Source organism: Crotalus tigris, unplaced genomic scaffold, assembly GCF_016545835.1.
Source record: "Crotalus tigris isolate CLP2741 ecotype Arizona unplaced genomic scaffold, ASM1654583v1 scf7180000017639.5415321, whole genome shotgun sequence".
In the NCBI taxonomy this organism is placed as follows: Eukaryota; Metazoa; Chordata; class Lepidosauria; order Squamata; family Viperidae; genus Crotalus; species Crotalus tigris.
The window spans coordinates 3,365,300-3,383,271 of NW_024096532.1; the positions used below are offsets into that span (position 1 = coordinate 3,365,300).

At 40.9% G+C, this 17,972-nt stretch overlaps 2 protein-coding genes across 4 annotated transcripts in view; one reads left to right on the top strand and one right to left on the bottom strand.

Moving 5' to 3' along the window:
- The window catches only part of TNNI3 (troponin I3, cardiac type), a 25,311-nt gene extending 12,671 nt beyond the window's left edge, over nucleotides 1-12,640 (top strand). Inside the window, exons 5-10 of one of the 3 annotated variants that reach the window (XM_039335202.1) lie at nucleotides 402-443; nucleotides 1,279-1,410; nucleotides 2,488-2,577; nucleotides 4,615-4,791; nucleotides 6,861-6,972; nucleotides 10,836-12,640. In XM_039335202.1, coding sequence (XP_039191136.1) covers nucleotides 402-443; nucleotides 1,279-1,410; nucleotides 2,488-2,577; nucleotides 4,615-4,791; nucleotides 6,861-6,962 — 543 coding nt within the window. In that variant the 3' untranslated portion in view covers nucleotides 6,963-6,972; nucleotides 10,836-12,640. Of the gene's footprint in view, nucleotides 1-401; nucleotides 444-1,278; nucleotides 1,411-2,487; nucleotides 2,578-4,614; nucleotides 4,792-6,860; nucleotides 6,973-8,876; nucleotides 9,576-10,835 lie in introns of those variants that run through there. The other 2 variants (XM_039335201.1, XM_039335203.1) reach the window with 2 other exon arrangements.
- FGF21 (fibroblast growth factor 21) lies at nucleotides 12,452-17,664 on the bottom strand. The gene is made up of 3 exons (XM_039335204.1): nucleotides 17,424-17,664; nucleotides 16,890-16,993; nucleotides 12,452-13,846 (listed from the first exon to the last, which is right to left on the bottom strand). The coding sequence occupies exons 1-3, from the start codon at nucleotides 17,662-17,664 to the stop codon at nucleotides 13,547-13,549; spliced, it is 645 nt and encodes a 214-aa protein (XP_039191138.1). The 3' UTR covers nucleotides 12,452-13,546.
- Nucleotides 17,665-17,972: the final 308 nt, after the last annotated feature.

Consider the following 17,972-nt stretch of genomic DNA (forward strand, 5'->3'; position numbering starts at 1 on the left):
CGGTCCGTGGACCAGTACCAGGCTGCAGCATGCCAGCAACCGGTCCACACAAACAAGCAAAGCCCCATCCGTGGGATGCAGGCAGCACACAAAACCACGCACTCTCCTATTCCTGGAAAAACCTTTTTCCATGAAACTGGTTCCTGATGCCCAAAAGGTTGGGGACCTCTGCTCTAAATGAAAATTTGTCACTTGATGTTAAGATCAAGTGATCTTTGTCACTTGAGCTTTAACCAGGCCTAAACCAAATCAGCTGATTGTGTTTCTCTTCTTTCCTATTAAACTGCTCCCATGTTATGTCCAGGATAAGCATCACTGTAACTTTAGGAAATCCAATTGAGCAACACCTTTCTCATGTGTGAAATATGCCTCTCAATCTCTCTTTTTTTCTTCTACGACAGATAAAATGCAAGATATCAGCTTCTCGGAAATTGCAACTCAAGGTGATGTGGAAAAAAATGACTTCCTGGGTATTAGAACAGTTAGAAAACTACACAAGGGGCTAAACACCTCTGGGGGCACATCTGGCAAGTTTCTAGGAGGTAGGAAGGCAAAACATAGTACATGTAGTCCTTGATTTACAACCATTCATTTAATGATCATTTGAAGTTACAAAGGAGCTGAAAAAAGTGACTTGTGACTCTTTTTCACCCTTACGACTATTGCAGCAACCCTGTGTTCACATGATCAAAATTTGGACACTGGGGCAACTTCAACAGTTGCGACCTTCTGATCAGCAAAGTCAAGGATTCACTGATTCACTGAACAACTGTGTTGCCAACTTAACAACTGAAGTGATTCATTTAACAACTATGGCAAGAAAGATCGTAAAAGGGGTCAAAATTCACTTATAAATGTCTTGCTTAGCAACAGAAGTTTGGGAAATCTTGTGGTTGTAAGTCGAGGACTACGTGTAGGATATAGACGCTGGTGGAAAAGAGGTACAGAAGATCAGATTCCAAGAGAATAGAACACCCATACAACCACACCTACCCACACATATACTTGATGCAAATAGTTGGTAGGGAGGAACTCTTGACAAAATGGACATGCCCAACCCAAATGCCCTCCAGATCTGGGATTCAACACCCAGAATTCTTGGCTTAGTATATGAGCATCATTCACCATCCTCGGGGTCCATCCATACTTCTGCAGAGTCCCTTGGAAAGGAAAAGCTAGCTTAAGCCTGGTATATATATTGGGTGGAAGGTTGAAATTATATCTGCAAGCAAGATTTAAGCCCAGCTCATTGATCCAAACTATTGTCTTTTCACTCAGTCACTGATGCTCCAAGTGGCTAAGAAGGAAATGGAAAAGGAAGAAGAAGAACGCTCCCAGGATAAAGAGCGATTTCTCTCTGACCACTGTATCCCATTAGAACTGGCAGGATTCGGCTTCACAGAACTGCAGGTCAGCATAGACGTGGGGAGAATGAAGGAGGAAGAAAGCAGACCAAATTGGAGAAGATCTGCTTCTTGGGTTTAGTGAAGTCAGACTTCTCTGAACTGTTACTCTCCAGATGTGTTGGGCTTTCCATGAAAAGTCTCTAGTTTGAAGAAAGATAAAGACAGATGCCAGATGAAAGGAAAACTCTAAGTATATCTTTGATTTGCAGGGTAAACTATCTTAGATGTTGGCTTTATGTTAGGGAAGGTGGTAAGCTCCTTGAGGACAACACTATGCATTTGCTACTCAACTTGCTTTGCACCAGCAGCTCTCAAGCAAGAGTTGGACATCCCATCACTTGCAGCATGATCCACATTCCATAGAAAGATAACATAACTTTAGAAGAATCCACCCAGTTAAAATTCTCTTGTACAGTAAGCCTATGCTCAAAATTAGCTTTCTTCAAACTATTGCACTCCAGGTATATGAACCGGAGGTGGGATTTGTAGGACAACACAGCTGGAAGGGCAGCTGATTCTTCTGTTCAGTTCGGACTATTCTAAAAGATTCTTAGCTTTGAGAAAAAAAATATAATTGTGGATATTAATGGAATCTAAATTAAAGAACCCTGGTGGCGCAGTGGTTAGAATGCAGTACTGCAGGCTATTTCTGCTGACTGTCAGCTGCCAGCAATTCGGCAGTTCGATTCTCACTGGCTCAAGGTTGACTCAGTCTTCCATCCTTCCAAGGTCAGTGAAATGAGGACCCAGCTTGTTGGGGGCAACAGGCTAACCCTGTAAACCACTTAGAGAGGGCTGTAGAGCACTGTGAAGTGGTATATAAATCTAAGTGCTATTGCTATTGCTAAATCTCCAGGATTTCTCCAAAAGTGTTTTGAAATTATTATCTTCTTTTTTTCTCCAGTTAGACCAATCTGATTTACTGTAAGTGGTTGATGTCTTAAAAAAAATAGTTGTATGGCTCATCACTCAGTAGCTTTGCAAATGCACTTTGCACTTGTTCAGGAACACCCTGTTCTTTGTTAGTTTTGAATCTGATCTTTGATTTGGCTTTCAAATTATACTACCTTGTTTGGTGCAGAAGTTATGTCAGCAGCTGCATGCACAAATTGACAAAATTGATGAGGAGCGTTATGACATGGAGGCCCGGGTCAATAAGAGCATCAACGAGGTGAGTTTCTGAACATGGGCCTTGGGGGGGGGCACAATTGTCTTCACAGGGCCTCACTTGCGGATCTCGTTCATATAAGATAGAAAGAGAGAGCTAAGTGTATTTCAGATGAAGGATTTGGCCAATGGAATTTGGCATTTTAATGACAGTAATGGGGAAATGCAAAACACAGCCTAGTCTTTTTCGCTCAGCTTAAAAATAATCACTTAGGGCCACTGATTTGAGTAAATCAAATCAGGAAAAGCTGGAATATATGCCAATTTGATGTTCTTGATAAGAAGGATGGATTTTAAAAACAACCACAATATGTCCATGACTCTAGGTTTGCAAAGTGCAGAAAAGGTGGAAGAAATAATAAGCCGGGGGAAAAAACAAATGGCATGAGATGAGAATAAAAGGGAGATTAGATAAACCTAGTTTGCATCAGTAACATTCACTATACCTCTTCATATCATTCTATCCCTGAAAAACATTCTAGTTTCTTCAGCCATGTCTACCTGCTGCTTTCCATTTTGACTTTTCAGAATTTTCACTTCTCCGTTTTTTGAGATCTCATCAACTGCATCCTGGATTCAGTCATGGTGTCTCTGTCTTCCCTTTCTCCTCACTTAGTTACTCTTCTTTGGTTTTGCAGTTTAATACTCATTCATTTCCTATATGTGACCAAATCATCTCAGTGTACTTTTTCATACTGACTATTCATTTTTTCCATTCAGTCCACATTTCTTCAGAGCCATCCCTTCTATTTCTAGTTTCATTTCTTTCAATTTTTTTCCCCTGTCACATCCATTTTTTCCCAAGCTCCATGCTTGATATTACTAGGAGCCTTCTAAGAAGATCTGAGAAGATCTATGCAGTCAACATTTTCATTCATTCTTGGGGATTGGATTGCCCCAATCGCTTTTTCTGTAATTCTGTAATTCCGTTACTGCATTTGCACCCACCCATTCATATATCATTTATGTTATGTTTTCGGTTCGTTGGCAATTGATGAAGACACATGGTGGAAAACAACAAGCTCTTTATTTCATTCTCCTACAACCAAGCAAACAGCAAAAGGCACGCAGGCCTTTTATAGGGCCAGAAACCCAGACAGTGTGAACCAATAGGAATTGAGCATTTTCGCGCCTTGCGCATGCACGCAAGGCTGGCGCCACCCTGTCTGGTCCCGGGCAGCTTTTGGAATGCCCAGGACCATTTGCAACATTCTGAGCCTGCTTTCAGCTCTTGCAGGCTCAAGACACAACAATTTAGAATTAAGAATAATTTTTACCCTGCATGCAGTTATTGCCAACCTATAGATTTCTATTTTCAAATGTACCTACAAAAGCTTTAACTCTTTCACACATCATTAAACCTACATCTCCAGAGTTCTTGGTATTCTCAGAACTTGGTTGTTTGCTTGAAAACATTTCATCACTCTATTAGATAAGACTAGGGGTAGGCAACCTTGGCTCTTTTATGATGCTCCCAGAATTCCTGAGCCAGCCATGCTGAGGGGAAAGGGAGAGGTTTCCAAGCTGAGCCATGCTGGCTCAGTAATTCTGGGAGTTGAAGTCCACAAGTCATAAAAGAGCCAAGGTTGCCTACCCCTGGATAAGACCATCAGTGCTAATGAGTGGAGAGTTTGATGTCAGGAGGACCCAGCAGACCAAAGATCTTGCTAGGGCAGTGTTCTACAAACTTGGCAACTTTAAAATGTGTGGATTTTAACTTTCTCCAGTATGCTGGCTGGAGAATTCTGGGAGCTGGATTGCTGAGGTCGAAAAATACTGGTTTACAGTTTCAGAATGTTCTTTATTTAAGACAGTTTATGAGAAAGTTTGGGGAGATCTGGAAGGACAGTGCAACATTTCACTCCTAACGGAAGGGTTCTTCGTATAACTGGGCTTTCCCCACCTCTTTCAAATGTGTTGAGACTGGAATTCCCAATCACCATCACTCAGGGTATTGTTGTCTACCCATCTGGAAAGCATCCAGTTGGGGAGAATGGTGAATATTTCAAATGTGTTAACAGACTGTCCATTCTGGCTCCAGATCCAAGATTTGAACCAGAAGATTTTTGACCTGCGAGGCAAATTTAAACGCCCTGCTCTTCGCCGGGTGCGTCTCTCGGCTGATGCCATGATGCAGGCCTTGCTTGGCTCCAAGCACAAGGTCTCTATGGATCTGCGGGCCAACCTCAAACAGGTCAAGAAAGATGACACAGAGAAGGTGAGCCTGGAAGGATCAGCAGCCAAGAGTCAGGGGGAGGGAAGACAAAGTGGACAGATGGTAGCTTCAGAGTCATTCAGCATCTTGATTTAGGAAAAGAGCAAGCAATCTTTGTTAGCTAGAGACTCTGCTTAGAGCAGTGGTTCTCAACCTGTGGGTCGGGACCAAATTTGGGGTCAAACGACCATTTCACAGGGGTCGCCAAACAATGCAGTCCGCCATTTTTTTCCCCTTTTCCTTAGCTGTGCTACTCCCTTTTATTCTATTGGCTTTTGAAAGCCAATAGAATAGACTCTCTTGAATAGAGTCTAATTCTATTGGCTTTCAAAAGCCAATAGGAATTGTCCAGGCTGTCTCTGCCCTGCTGAGCCCGCCAAAAGTCCCATTCTGCAAATGGTGCTGCATCAACTGAGTACTCCTCGACTTACGACCAGTTGAGTAGTCCTCGACTTACGACCAGTTGAGTAGTCCTCGACTTATGACCTGTTGGGGGTCGCGGCATTAAAATGGTTGAGAACCACTGGCTTAGAGGGTTGTTCGGGTTTTTTTGCATGGTTTGGAGTTTTTAGTGGATAAAGAGTCATTTAAACTCTGACTCACCCCCAAATGAGCAAAATTAGTCTTTTTGGATAGTTTGAATATATTTTATCCCTTAACTGTCTTCTCTGGAGGCCCTGCACACCGTGAATGGGATGTTACAGCCCCTTGTGGCCTCCAAAAATTCCCCATTCCTGGTCTAAGATCATTGTGAGGCGTTCTGAGGTAACTGAACTGCCCAAACTTTGCATACTTGCCTGCTTATTTACTTACAGCTTGACTGATCATTTATTGGTGGTGAATAATTTCCAGGCACAAATTTCCCATCAGTGACGTCGTATGTCAAAGTCTTAAATTTAGTTCTTGGCACCTTGAGTTACATTTTACCGGCATGGCAGCAACCTCTTTGTTTTTTGTTACCTATAAATAGCCATCTTAAAGTTCACTTGGAAGGAAGACGATCGATTTAGATGGGCAGTGAACTTTTCTCCAATTTCTGGTTTTCATAAAGCTCCTTTCAACACTCCTTCCAAAACTGCAGGAAAGTTCACAGGTAAAAGGTCACAAAAGTCAAGATGGCAGCCATCACAATGCAAAAAACCCTTTTCATATGTATTATGACCGCGATCTTGATTTTTGTTTTTAATTCCTTCCTTGGAGGATACCCTTGCAAAACTTTTTTTTCCCCAGTACATTACTTGCAAGGGTATAAAGCAGGTTTTCTCAACGATAGTAATTTTAAGACATGTGGACTTCATTCTCATGCTGGCTGGAGAATTCTGGGGGTTGAAGTCTGTGCATCTTAAAGTTGTCAAGGTTGGGAAACCCTGGTACAAAGGAACATGTATAAAGTCTACTTGGGGAAAGGGAAATAGTTGGGCTGACTTTGAGTTTTGAAAAAACCTTTGCATTTCAAGAATGCATGTAGGAGCACCTCTCCTTTCCTCGGTCTGAGTACTTATCCAACCAAGACCACAGCTTAGAAAATGTGGAAAGATATCTCATAACCACAGAGATCCCTCTGATCTCATCCAGAGAAGTGAACGGTGCAAAATTCAGGAACATCCAACTATATCACCGGGCACAAGTGATCTTTCCAAATTTGGAGAGTGTAGAATGCTTTTCCGGGGGAAGGAGAACATTGTCAACAATAAGAATCTCTCTTAGCTGTGAAAGGAATTCTATTCATTAAAGTTTCCTGTGGCTTACTTTGATGATTCCACGAAGCAATGGGAAACCAGGCTTTCTATGGCACAGCAGTCATGGTGATGGGCTGTTTAAGAACACCAAAACCCCGATTGTAGTCCATTCTCAGCTTTAGAAGCTCCTTGAGGAAACTGGGGACCAGCCACTGTCTCTCAACCAATCACATTGGGGTTGGTGTGGGGAAGAACATGAGGAAGGAAAGCTGTGCATGTTGCTCTGAGTTCAAATAAATAAAAACATAAATGAGCTAAAAGGACCCAAGTTACTCCTCCCACACAGCCTGGGACTCCACTGATTTCCTGACCCTTGGTCTCTCCCCACCCCAGGAGAATCGGGAAGTAGGTGACTGGAGGAAGAATATCGATGCTCTGAGTGGCATGGAAGGGCGCAAGAAAATATTTGAGACCTCAGTCGCAGGACAGGCCTAAGGCACAAAAGGTGAGAGAAATTCCTTCAGGGATGTATGCATTGAAATACAAATAGTCTTCAACTTACCACGATTTGTATGGCGATCGTTTGACATTACAACAGCACTGAACAAGGTCATTGACAACTGGTCCTCACACTTACGACTATTGCAGCATCAATAGTGGTCATGTGATCAAAATTTGGGCACTTTGCAACGACAGATTTTTTCTGATAGTTGAAGCATCCTGATTGCCATTCATGACCTTCCTAGCCAATTCCCAACAAGCAAAGTCAATGGGAGAAGCCAGATGGTTAACAACCATATGATTCCTTTAATGACCATGGCAGAAAAAGGTTGTAAAATCAGGTGTTACTCACTTAACAACCGCCTTGTTTAACAGCAGAAATTTTGGTCCGAATTATAGTTATAAGTTGATGGATTGCTTGCATATTTAAGTCGAAGGATAGATGTGGGGGCTGGTCAAATCCAAGAGCAGCATTGCTATTCAGAGATTGCATCTGGAAAAAGGCCTCTTCTCTCCCTGATGCTTGTCTATATGTTCAAAAGAGTTATATGACTACCCACCTTTGGTACACAATTCACAAGCAATAAAAATAATACAACCAGAAATAAAAAAAAATCAGCTGCCCAACCCATCAACTACTCTTATTCATTTCTACAATATTTGGGTTCCAACTGTTCTATTTTAGCATCTGGGAGATGGGAGCCCACACAGCTATTCAACAGTGGTGTGACATGGGCAAACTAAAGGATGGTCAATAAGGTGTGAGCTGCCACATTCTGCACAGGTCTACAACAACTCGTCACAGCCAACTTACTGCGGCCAACTCGCCATGGCCAACTCACCATGGCCAATTTGTTATGGCCAACTCACCACGGGACAACTTGCCGTGGGACAAGAGTTACACTAATATCCAAAAAATAGAACAATAGAATCATTAAAGGAAGGATGCCAAAGGAGGAACAAAATTAAATGTGTATGACAAAAATTAAATTAATTTTTAACTATTTTAAATAATTGTTGAATTGTTGAATGTCCTGCAGCAAGTTGTCCCATGGCAAGTTGGCCGTGGCAATTTGACCGTGGCGAGTTGTCCCATTCCATTCTGGATCAGTTGTAATTTCCAAGTGGTCTCCATGGGCAGCCCTGTGTAAAGAGTGTTGCAGTAGTCCCGTCAGAAAGTCACTAAGCCACGAGGGACCATGTTTTTGATTGTTCTACCCTAGCCTTCCAAAATCCAGAGTCCTCCAAATAAGTGGGCCATGAGACTTAAAATCCCCATCCAGTTTTTCCATTCTTCAGGTAGTCCTCGACTTACAACACTTCATTTAGCGACCATTCAAAGTTACAATGGTCCTGGGGAAAAATGACTTATGACCACTTTTCACACTTATGACCATTGCAGCATCCCCACAGTCACATGATCAGAATCCAGGCACTTGGCAACTGACTCATATTTATGACAGTTGCAGCATCCCGAGGTCACGTGATCTCTTTTTGTGACCTTCTGACAAGCTAAGTCAACAGGGAATCCAGATTCATTTAACAACCCTGTCACTAAACCTAACAACTGCCAAGTTTCATTTAACAATTCTAGCAAGAAAGGTGGTTAAATGGGGCAAAATTCACTTTTAACTACTGTCTCACTTATCCACAGAAATGTTGGGCTCAATTCTGGTCTTAAGTTAAATACGTATTACCTATATTCTAACAGGTCTTCCACATTAATTCCCAACTTTTGCTACATTAGTCCGGTTTTGCATAATAGTCCTAAGTCTGGAAAACTTTAGTAAAGTGCTTTTCTTCTGGGTGATGAGAGGTTGCAGACACTTGCAAACTGTAGCATGAATGTTCAGAATGGTTTCCTAAACTTTATCCTACCTCCCCCCCTCCCCTTTTTCCTTTTTTCAGATGGGGCTTCCTGTGTGCTCTCTGATCTGTAGATGTTACAGATCCCTCGTGAATCCTCATTCTTTCACCGCATTCATTATTGGGGCAAAAACCACACCTTGGAGTTTTGTTCTGCAAACGATTATTTCCCTTTCTGTTGCTTTGGGAAGCATCTTAGCTCTGAGCTCACCATAAGAACGATGCATTTAAAACTTGAAGTATGCATGTTTGTATGGATAGTACAAGGAGCAGGTTGGGTGCCACCAAGTCTGTGTGAGCTTCAGAAATGCTGCAGAAGATATGCTGTAGAGACCAGGAGTAGTCCAGCCTTGGGAACTTTCAACCTGTACACTTCAACTCTCAGAATTCTCCAGCTGGCCATGCTGGCTGGGAATTCTGGGAGTTGAAGTCCACAAGTCTTAAAGTTGTCAAAGTTGGACACCCCTGGCTTAGATCTTGAATTTGCCCAGTGCCTCTCTGTTCTCATTAAAGCAGCTCAATTCTTTCTTTTTTTTTTCAGGATTTCACACCAACAGGAAAAATAAAGGAGTTGCTACTTTAAAGGTGGCACAAAGTATAAATCCCTTAAAGCAGGAGGATCTCTCTTTTTCTTAAGTTCTTGCTGAAATCTTAAAAGAGTTGGGCCCCACACACATAGTTGGGCTACTTTAATCAAGAGTAGAGAGGTGCTGTGCTTCTTTGGCAAAAATAACTGTAATTCACAAACAGGCAAAAATAATTCCAAAATATTTTTGAGGCCTGCACACCTCTAATAGTAGAATGATCCTGTCTATAACAAGTGTGGCCACTAGATGGCTGTCAAGAGTTAAGATTGTGAGCAACCCTTTGCTACAACCTAATGGTTGAGGATTTTTTTACAGCTCAGATACAGTACAGGTAGTCCTTGACTTATGACCATTTGTTTAGTGACCATTCTAAGTTACAACGGTACTGAAAAAACTGACTTACAACTGCTCCTCAGACTTACAACTGTTGCAGCTTCCCCGTGGTCACATGATCAAAATTCAGGCACTTCACAATGAGCATGTATTTATGACAATTGCAGCATCCTAGGGTGACCTTCCCAATTGGCATTCAACAAGCAAAGACAATGGAGAAAGCTGGATTCATTTAACGACCGCATGATTCACTCAACAATTGCAGTGATTCACTTAATAACCGCGGCAAAAAGGGTTTGTAAAATTGGGCATGGCTCACTTAACAACCACCTCATTTAGCATTAGAAGCTCCAGTGTGGACGTAAGTTAAGGATTACCTGTAAGCCTCTTGATATAGTACGGGTAGTCCTTGAGTGACGACCACAACTGAGCCCAAAATTTCTCTTGCCAAGCGAGACACTTGTTAAATGAGTTTTGCCCCATTTTATGACCTTTCTTGCCACGGTTGTTAAGTGAATCACTGTAACTGCTAAGTTAGTAATAAAGCTGTTAAGTGAATCTGGCTTCCCCATTGACTTTGCTTGTCAGAAGATCACAAAAGGTGAGCACATGACCCTGGAACACTACAACCGTCATAGATATGAGTCAGCTGCCAAGAGTCCAAATTTTAATCCCTTGGCCTTTGGGATGCTGCAATGGTCGTAAGTGGGGAAAAAAGTCATAAGACATTTTTTTCAGTAACTTCGAACGGTCACTAAATGAACTGTTGTAAGTTGAGGACTATCTGCACATGCCTGCGTGCACTCTTGCCCCTTTTTAAGGGCGTCTTTTAAGGCTGGTATATGCACAAAGAGAAATTGCTGTCAAAGAGCTCTCTTCTTTGTAATTCTAGCAAAGCCTGGGGACAGTAGCGCTTCTTCGTGATCCAGCAGATGGCTGAAGGTCCGTCAAAGCCTCCTTAGCAGGCAGGCATCCACAGGAGGGGGTCAAAGACCACATTGGGGGATGCAACCCTGCCTTTGAAGCTCGCTTCTTTTTAATGCACCATTGCAACAGCCATCTTTTTGACTACTCCCTACAGATGCCTCTCTCTGGATGATGCATGCTTCACCCTTACTTGGAAGCCCTGAGGTTCTTGATGCCAAAGAAGGTAGTGATGCCAAAGAAGAAAGGAAAGGGAAAAAAGCTGTGTCATTCAATCTGTGCTTTTGTAGCTATGGTGGTTACACTAAGGCAGGGGTCTTCAAACTTGGCAACTTTAAGATTTATGGACTTCAACTCCCAGAATTCCTCAGCCAGCCCTTCTGGGAGTTGAAGTCCATAAGTCTTAAAGTTGCCAAGTTTGAAGACCACTGCACTAAGGGGTGTTTTAGAAAAGACAGCAATGCTTTTTTGCAGGGTGTTCCAATCAGGATGTTGTCTAATCCCTGATGATCAAAATGTTGCCCACTTTACTGGCAAACACTGCTGCTGTTCTTCTTGAGTGCACTTTCCCCCCTCAGTGTCAAAAGGAGTGCAGTTGGATCCTACTTTTTGCTTCCTGATTCTGAACACTTTCACTTTCTTGGGAATTCCAGTCAGCTCATTTTGGGGAAACCAACCAACCTTTGATCCTTGGCAACAGCAATTGGCTCTGTCTAATATGATTCCAGGACATCTCTCTTGGCACATGCCAGCTTTTTCTACTGCATAGGTTTGGGGCTTAAGCTTTGCTAAATGCTAGCATTTCGCAACAGTTTCTAGCCTCATTTCTATCTGCAAAAATATTCCCCATACAGACAACACAAATGGTGCTTGATCTAAGCTCAATCTTGGTTTGTAAAGATGCCCTCCCGCCTAGAGAGAAGCAGGCTTGGCTTGGAAAGATGCCCCCCCCCCCAGAAAGAAGCAGGCTTAGACACTGGATTAGGAGCAGGAAGAGTCAGGTTCATTTTCAGCCCTTCAATGGATGGCTTTGAGCCTCTCATTCTCTTTCAGCCTACTTCCCAAGGTTGTTGTTGTGAGAGGAAAGGAGAAGAGGGAGCACTATATTTGTCATCTTGAACTTCTGAAGGGATGGAAATCCAGATAGATAAATAAAAGACTAAAGTGAATTGGGAATAACGGGAGGCTTTCGGAAAGGCTGGTAAGAAGCCATTTTGTGAAAGCACCCAGACATACAAATTGTGAGACTACAATGAGTTGAAGGAGGATCAAACTGTGCGATGAAATGATGGTCTTTAATCATTAGACAGTTATCATATGTTGTATAAAAGTCATTGAAAGCAGTACTGAATTGCTGGAATTGAATTCTGACTAATCACTTCTGGGTAACCCCAAAGTAATAGGTAGGAATCCTGCCTGGGAGGGGTATCCACCGGAATGGAGGAAGGGGTGACAAAATGGTGGATATGATGGAAGCCCCACCCCTTTCGAACACATCTGAGACTCAAAAAGCGTTGAGGATTCTCTTGTATCATTGGGGTAGTTTGACTCTTTTGCCCTCCCTGCCGAAGCCCTCATTTGTTTGTTTTTTTTCTAATGAATTACTGTTGCCCGATGAAAATATTTCTAGCAACTAGTTTATTTGCCTTCAATTAATTGTTTCTTTTTAAAAAACAAAATCTTTTATTTGTGTTCACATTAAAAATACACCATTCACACTTCAGCCCACTGATGGTTAACACTGGTCACAATTAAAGCACAAAGAAACAGGTATTTTTTTTTTTTTTAATGAAGAAACAGAAAGAGAATGCAACAATTTGCAGATTTGTGTCAAGTCAGTGAATTGTCAAAACGGCAACATGTTTAACTAGAAACAGCTGCTGCTGAAACACACATACAACAGAGGCACGTCCTTTTAATGACAATGTAGTATAACATAAATAAATAAACATTCATAATCAATATAGTAGCCTTTTACTTTGCATTTCCTTATTAGAGTTCTCTTTTAACTTTTTTGGTGGCTTACAAACACAATACAAGTTTTTTTTAAAAAAAAAAAACAAGGCAATTAAAAATGGGGTCCTCTTCAAAGGGACTTTTGAGACAACCACCTGGCCTTTTCTGATTGAAAAACCTCATTGTGAGAATGTCTGTGGGGGTCAAAAAATTCAAGATGGCAGGTGCGATGGAAGGCCTGCCTCGTTTTTACATGCCGCCCCAACCTCTTTGCCTCCATTGTTACGGCTCATGAATTAATTTTTGCAGAAACATTACTCAAAAAGGAAAACACAGAAGAGGAAGGTAAATAGATATTAGGCATAAAATCTTGATCATATCTGCAATTCAGATTTAAAATTCAGTTGCCTGGTCCTCGCCAGAAAGGGAAATAAATATGCAGGCAGAAAAATATATGTACATAAAAGGTTGCTTATAAATAACAATATATAAACATTTGTGCACAAAAGTTTTTCACATTATACCTTCCCTTCCTGCTTCCTTATCGATCTAACTTTCTTCAATAAATAAATCTCATATAATAAATAAGTTATTTAAATATTTGGATAAATAGAAATAAAACCTTGGGGTTTTGTTTTGTTTTTTAAAAAAACACGGCAAGTTTAACAATGGGAAACTAAAAAGTTGAAGTGATTCAGACAGAACAGAAATTCTGTGCCTGTTTTGGGATTTGGGAATCCCAAAAGGCTTCAGTCAATTACATCCATCCCTTTTATTGTTCTGCTCCTTTGCCCCGATCTGTCTTCCTCATATTTACTCTTCATATTAATGCAATAAATCACAGATGGCCGAGCTTAGGAAGGATCCTGCTAAACATCTGACTTTGTGCCCTGGCCCAGCCATTGTCTTGCTCTATCTGAAGGCAAAACTTGGGCTTCTCAAGCCCTGATTTTGACCCATTATGTTGAAGGGATCAGGCGATTCAATGTCAGGCACCTGTTGAACGTATTCGTAGTCCATAAGCATTGGTTCAAGGGGAACCTTGTTAACTAAAGGTAAAAACTGGGAGAAAGGGGGCAGCTGACGGCTGTGGGCCAAATTCTCCATCATGCTGAGGCTGATGGGAAGATTGTAGGCCTCTGAATAGTACACATTATAACCATCTCGAAGAACCATCTCATGGAAATTACAGGCCTCTTCCGAGTACAACAGCTGTAAAGAGAAGAGATCGCTTGGATTAAGCCTTCAAGAATGCAGAACCTCTATTGGGCTTTACAGATAGTCCAGAATAAAGAAGCAAAACAACAACTGAATTTGATTTCATTTACCTTCGAGGGGGGCTCTACTTAAATTTAGCTTATTGTTATCTTGCTTCTACCATTGCTTCCTGTGTATTACATTCTCTTGGGTCACATTAAAAAACACGATCAAGTAGCAATTGTTAGGGGCCCATTAAAGACCACATCAAGATTTTGGATGGGCCGTATCTTCAGGTTAGTTCAGCAACCATTTGACATTATAACAGATGCTGAAGAGGGGACTCATGACACTATTTTAATGTTCAAATTCTACCTCTCCCACAGTCACATAATTGCATTTTGGACACTCGGCAACTAGCCTGCATTTAGTTATGGTGTTCGGGAAAAACTGGCCCACAGAAAACAGGGTTTGCTTAATGACTGCTGCGAAAAAAGGACATCAGATCAGGTCCAGTCACATGATTATATTGCTTTATGACTGTCATTACATATAATGGTAATTGCAGGCTCTATTACTTTTAGAACTCTAGGACTATCTATGGCTAGGAGATTGTACAACAATTATCTGTGCAAATTGAGCATAGAATTAACTTCTAGAATCATATGAAGTTGATAAGCTTGATGGAAAAAAAATATTCTGTGTTCTGCCATTCCCTCCGTTATATTATGTCCTGTAGCTTCAGTTACCCATGTTCTTCCTACTGTTACATTTCAAGCTAAGAAAGACAACAATCTCCTTAGGTAATCTGTTCTACTGTCAGACAGTTCTTATCACCAAGAACTTTCTTTTAGCATCTAGTAGTCAAACCTGGCTGGGCACCTACAGAATTAATTCAAGGTCATATAAGCCATAGATAATTCAGCCCTACATACATTGCCGGACCTAATCTAGGCATTCAAGCTACACCAAAATAGAAAATGATTCCAGCTAAAGAAATGCTATTTTCACTGCTGAGGGGTTAATATCAATAGTGAATTTAGTGTCATATGGTCAACAAATCTGCAGTTTCTCTACTCAGGCTTGAAATCTGCCGTGTTAACTTCTTTACCATTTGTTTATTTGCATTCTTTATATCATGAGCATCAGCCAAAAATTTCTATTTCTATGCACTGTGGTCAACTTGTTGCAGCATACATCTTCAAATTTCAGAAGTCAAAAAAGTCAGATTGCAATTTACAATCCCCTTCGTTTTCCCAGACACAATGATTCAAAACAAGAAATATTTATTCAAATTATTTTTCTCCCTTCACAAAGTATTTCTGTTTCACTGGCCCAGTAATTAAATGTTTAACTCAAAAACACACTCCCCTTGTAATGAGTGTTTTTACCTTGTTCTATTAGCATCCTAAACAGCCCATGACAGGTTGGGTTATTGTTTCAGAGATATATCCTTAGGAGATGCCTGAATATCTTCACCAATGACAGACCTAATATTTTCAAAAAGTTCTTTAAAATCCAGGGGGAATATTCAGAGTTGCATCTGCCTTGAAAGTAGCCCAGTCAAACATCAACAAGAGGAAAGATTTTTATGACATTTTGCATTATGTCCTAAAATGCTTTATGATCATTTTTAGGTCTTAAAATGTTTGGATTTTTTTAATTTCCAAATTTCAGTTTCACAAGAGTCACCAGTCCCAGATTTTGGACACAAGATTCTAGAACTTAGCCCATTTGAGATACCTTGGTTGAAAAAGTTTTACTGTATGATGTATCACTTCACCCAGTTAAAGGTTACAGAAGGAGAGTTTTATGGTATATAGACACAGATAGTCCTTGACTTACAACCATTCATTTAGTGACCATTCAAAATTACAAGTGTCAACTATTCCTTGCACTTATGACGATCACCGCATTCCCATGATCATGAGATGTAAATTTGGGGGCTTGACAGCCAGCATACATTTATGATGGTTACAGCATCCTGGAGTCATGGGGTCACCATTTGTGACCTTCCCAGCTGGCTTCTGACAAGCAAAATCAGTGGGGAAGCCATATTTGCTTAACAACCACATGGGTTCACTTAATACAGTGATTCACTTAACAACCATGGAAAAAAGGTAATAAAATTCAATGTGACTCACTTAACAATCACTTTGCTTAGCAACCAAAATTCTGGTCACTGTTTTGGTTGTAATTCGAGAAAAAACCTGTAATACACACTCTTTTCCTGGTTATTATATAAGACAGAGTACGGTATATGCCTCGGTTTTTATTTCTATTTAATTTCTTTTTTCTATTGTGTTTCAACTGTCTTAATTGCTTTTATGAATCACCATTCAGAGTCAATGGTTTCAGATAGGCAGCTATACAAACTGAACGAATGAATAAATATAGGGGACTGCAAAAAAACAAATGCTGCTATGACTTTAAAAAGAAGACAGATAGCTTCTTAAGGGATGTCACCACATTTTAGTTTGTTCCTAAAATTGTAGGCATTTTATTATGATTTCAGAATATACCTAATAATCTATTAAGTCCTCTCAGCATCAAGAAGATTAAAAAGGTGCAGTCTGTAAAAACAGTTTGCTTCTCATTTTAGTAAAGTACTATCACACATTATTTTTGGTATATATGATTTTTGGGGTGCAGATTTAACTCATGAATGAAAACATTTCAGCTATCTCTGGAAAAACACTTACCTGTATCAGGGAAGACATAACCAGTATTGAGTGTTCTCAATAGCAGACTCAAAATTGTTGCCAAATAATGTGTGAGATGATCCCCCCCAAAATGCATATTTTGGAAAGGGGTGAACTCATGATCAGATAGGTAGATCTTTCAATTTATAGCTTTATCTTTCCCTGTTGATCCTTTGCTTTAAACCAATATTTCTTCTTTAGCTACTTCCAGATGTGTCGACTTCAACTCCCAGAATTCTCCAGCCAGTGTTGCTGCCTGGAGAATTTTGGGAGTTGAATTCCACTCATCTGAAAGCTGCTGAGATTGAGAAGCACTGCTCTAAACACAGAGACATAATCTGTATAACTATACTTACTGAGCCATATAGATGTCCTTCAGAATCCATGCAAAGAAATCTAGAGGTTTTCTTGGCCATGATACGAATAATTCCCAGTTTCACTGCTTTGATTTCCATCAAACCTGGGGGGAAAATAGAAAATAGCTCGTGAAAAAGGAGAACTCTTTAGAATGGTTCTAACTGAAATAGCCTTCAACCTCTTCAGATCTTTTAGTAGTCTTGATCTGTAACATCTGTAAAATGTAACATAATCTGTTGGAGGCCACCATAGCACCTTCTACGGTTCCCATTTCTCCTACTTGATTTACTCTGAAAGTTTAATATCATCTGCAACGAAGGACCAAGTTAACATTTGTTTTCCAGAGTTTTCCAGATGACACATGTGTTAAGAAGCTACATGTTCTGAAATGCCTTCTTCTGAAAAACCGTATTTCATGATCTACTACCTGATCCTTCCCCAAAGAACCCAGGTGACTGTGCCCCAATTCCACATATAACTCCAGAAAAATTCATTGGGAGGAATCCCGAGTAATTTGTTTCCCAAATACTCACTGAAGGGGTTCTGGTATTTGGAGCCACGCACTGTGCCATCTGAGAAGATCTCCAGGTGGAGGTGGATCTGTTCATTGGCCGTGTAGAGATGGCGAAGCCGGACTTGCCCATCAAACTGGTACAGAGGATTGGAATTTGGCACTGGAGAGGCCACAATCCTGGGGACCAACATAGCGCAGAAAAGCAGGTAAAGGGGAAGCAGGAAATAACGGCTGCATTGGAGAACTGAAATGGATAGCATGGCTCAAGGATGACCGATCCAGGCAAGACGTAGTTCTGGGATGGCAAAGATAGTCTTGCCGTCAGAAGAAATTCAAGGAGCAACTCAAGGTTTGAAGTCTTAGCCTAGTTTTTCCAGTCACTGGATTCTACTGTTTTTTTGGGGAGAAACTATAGAGAATTCTGCATTCCTGTCCTTCCAACTTAAACTTATTGATCTCACCCAGGAATTATGTCCAGAATTCACAAAGAAATGCAGTCCAGGACTTCTGAAGGTTGTTATTCTGGGGATGGGATCTGGGGAGTCTAGTAAACTTCCAGTCAACCAAT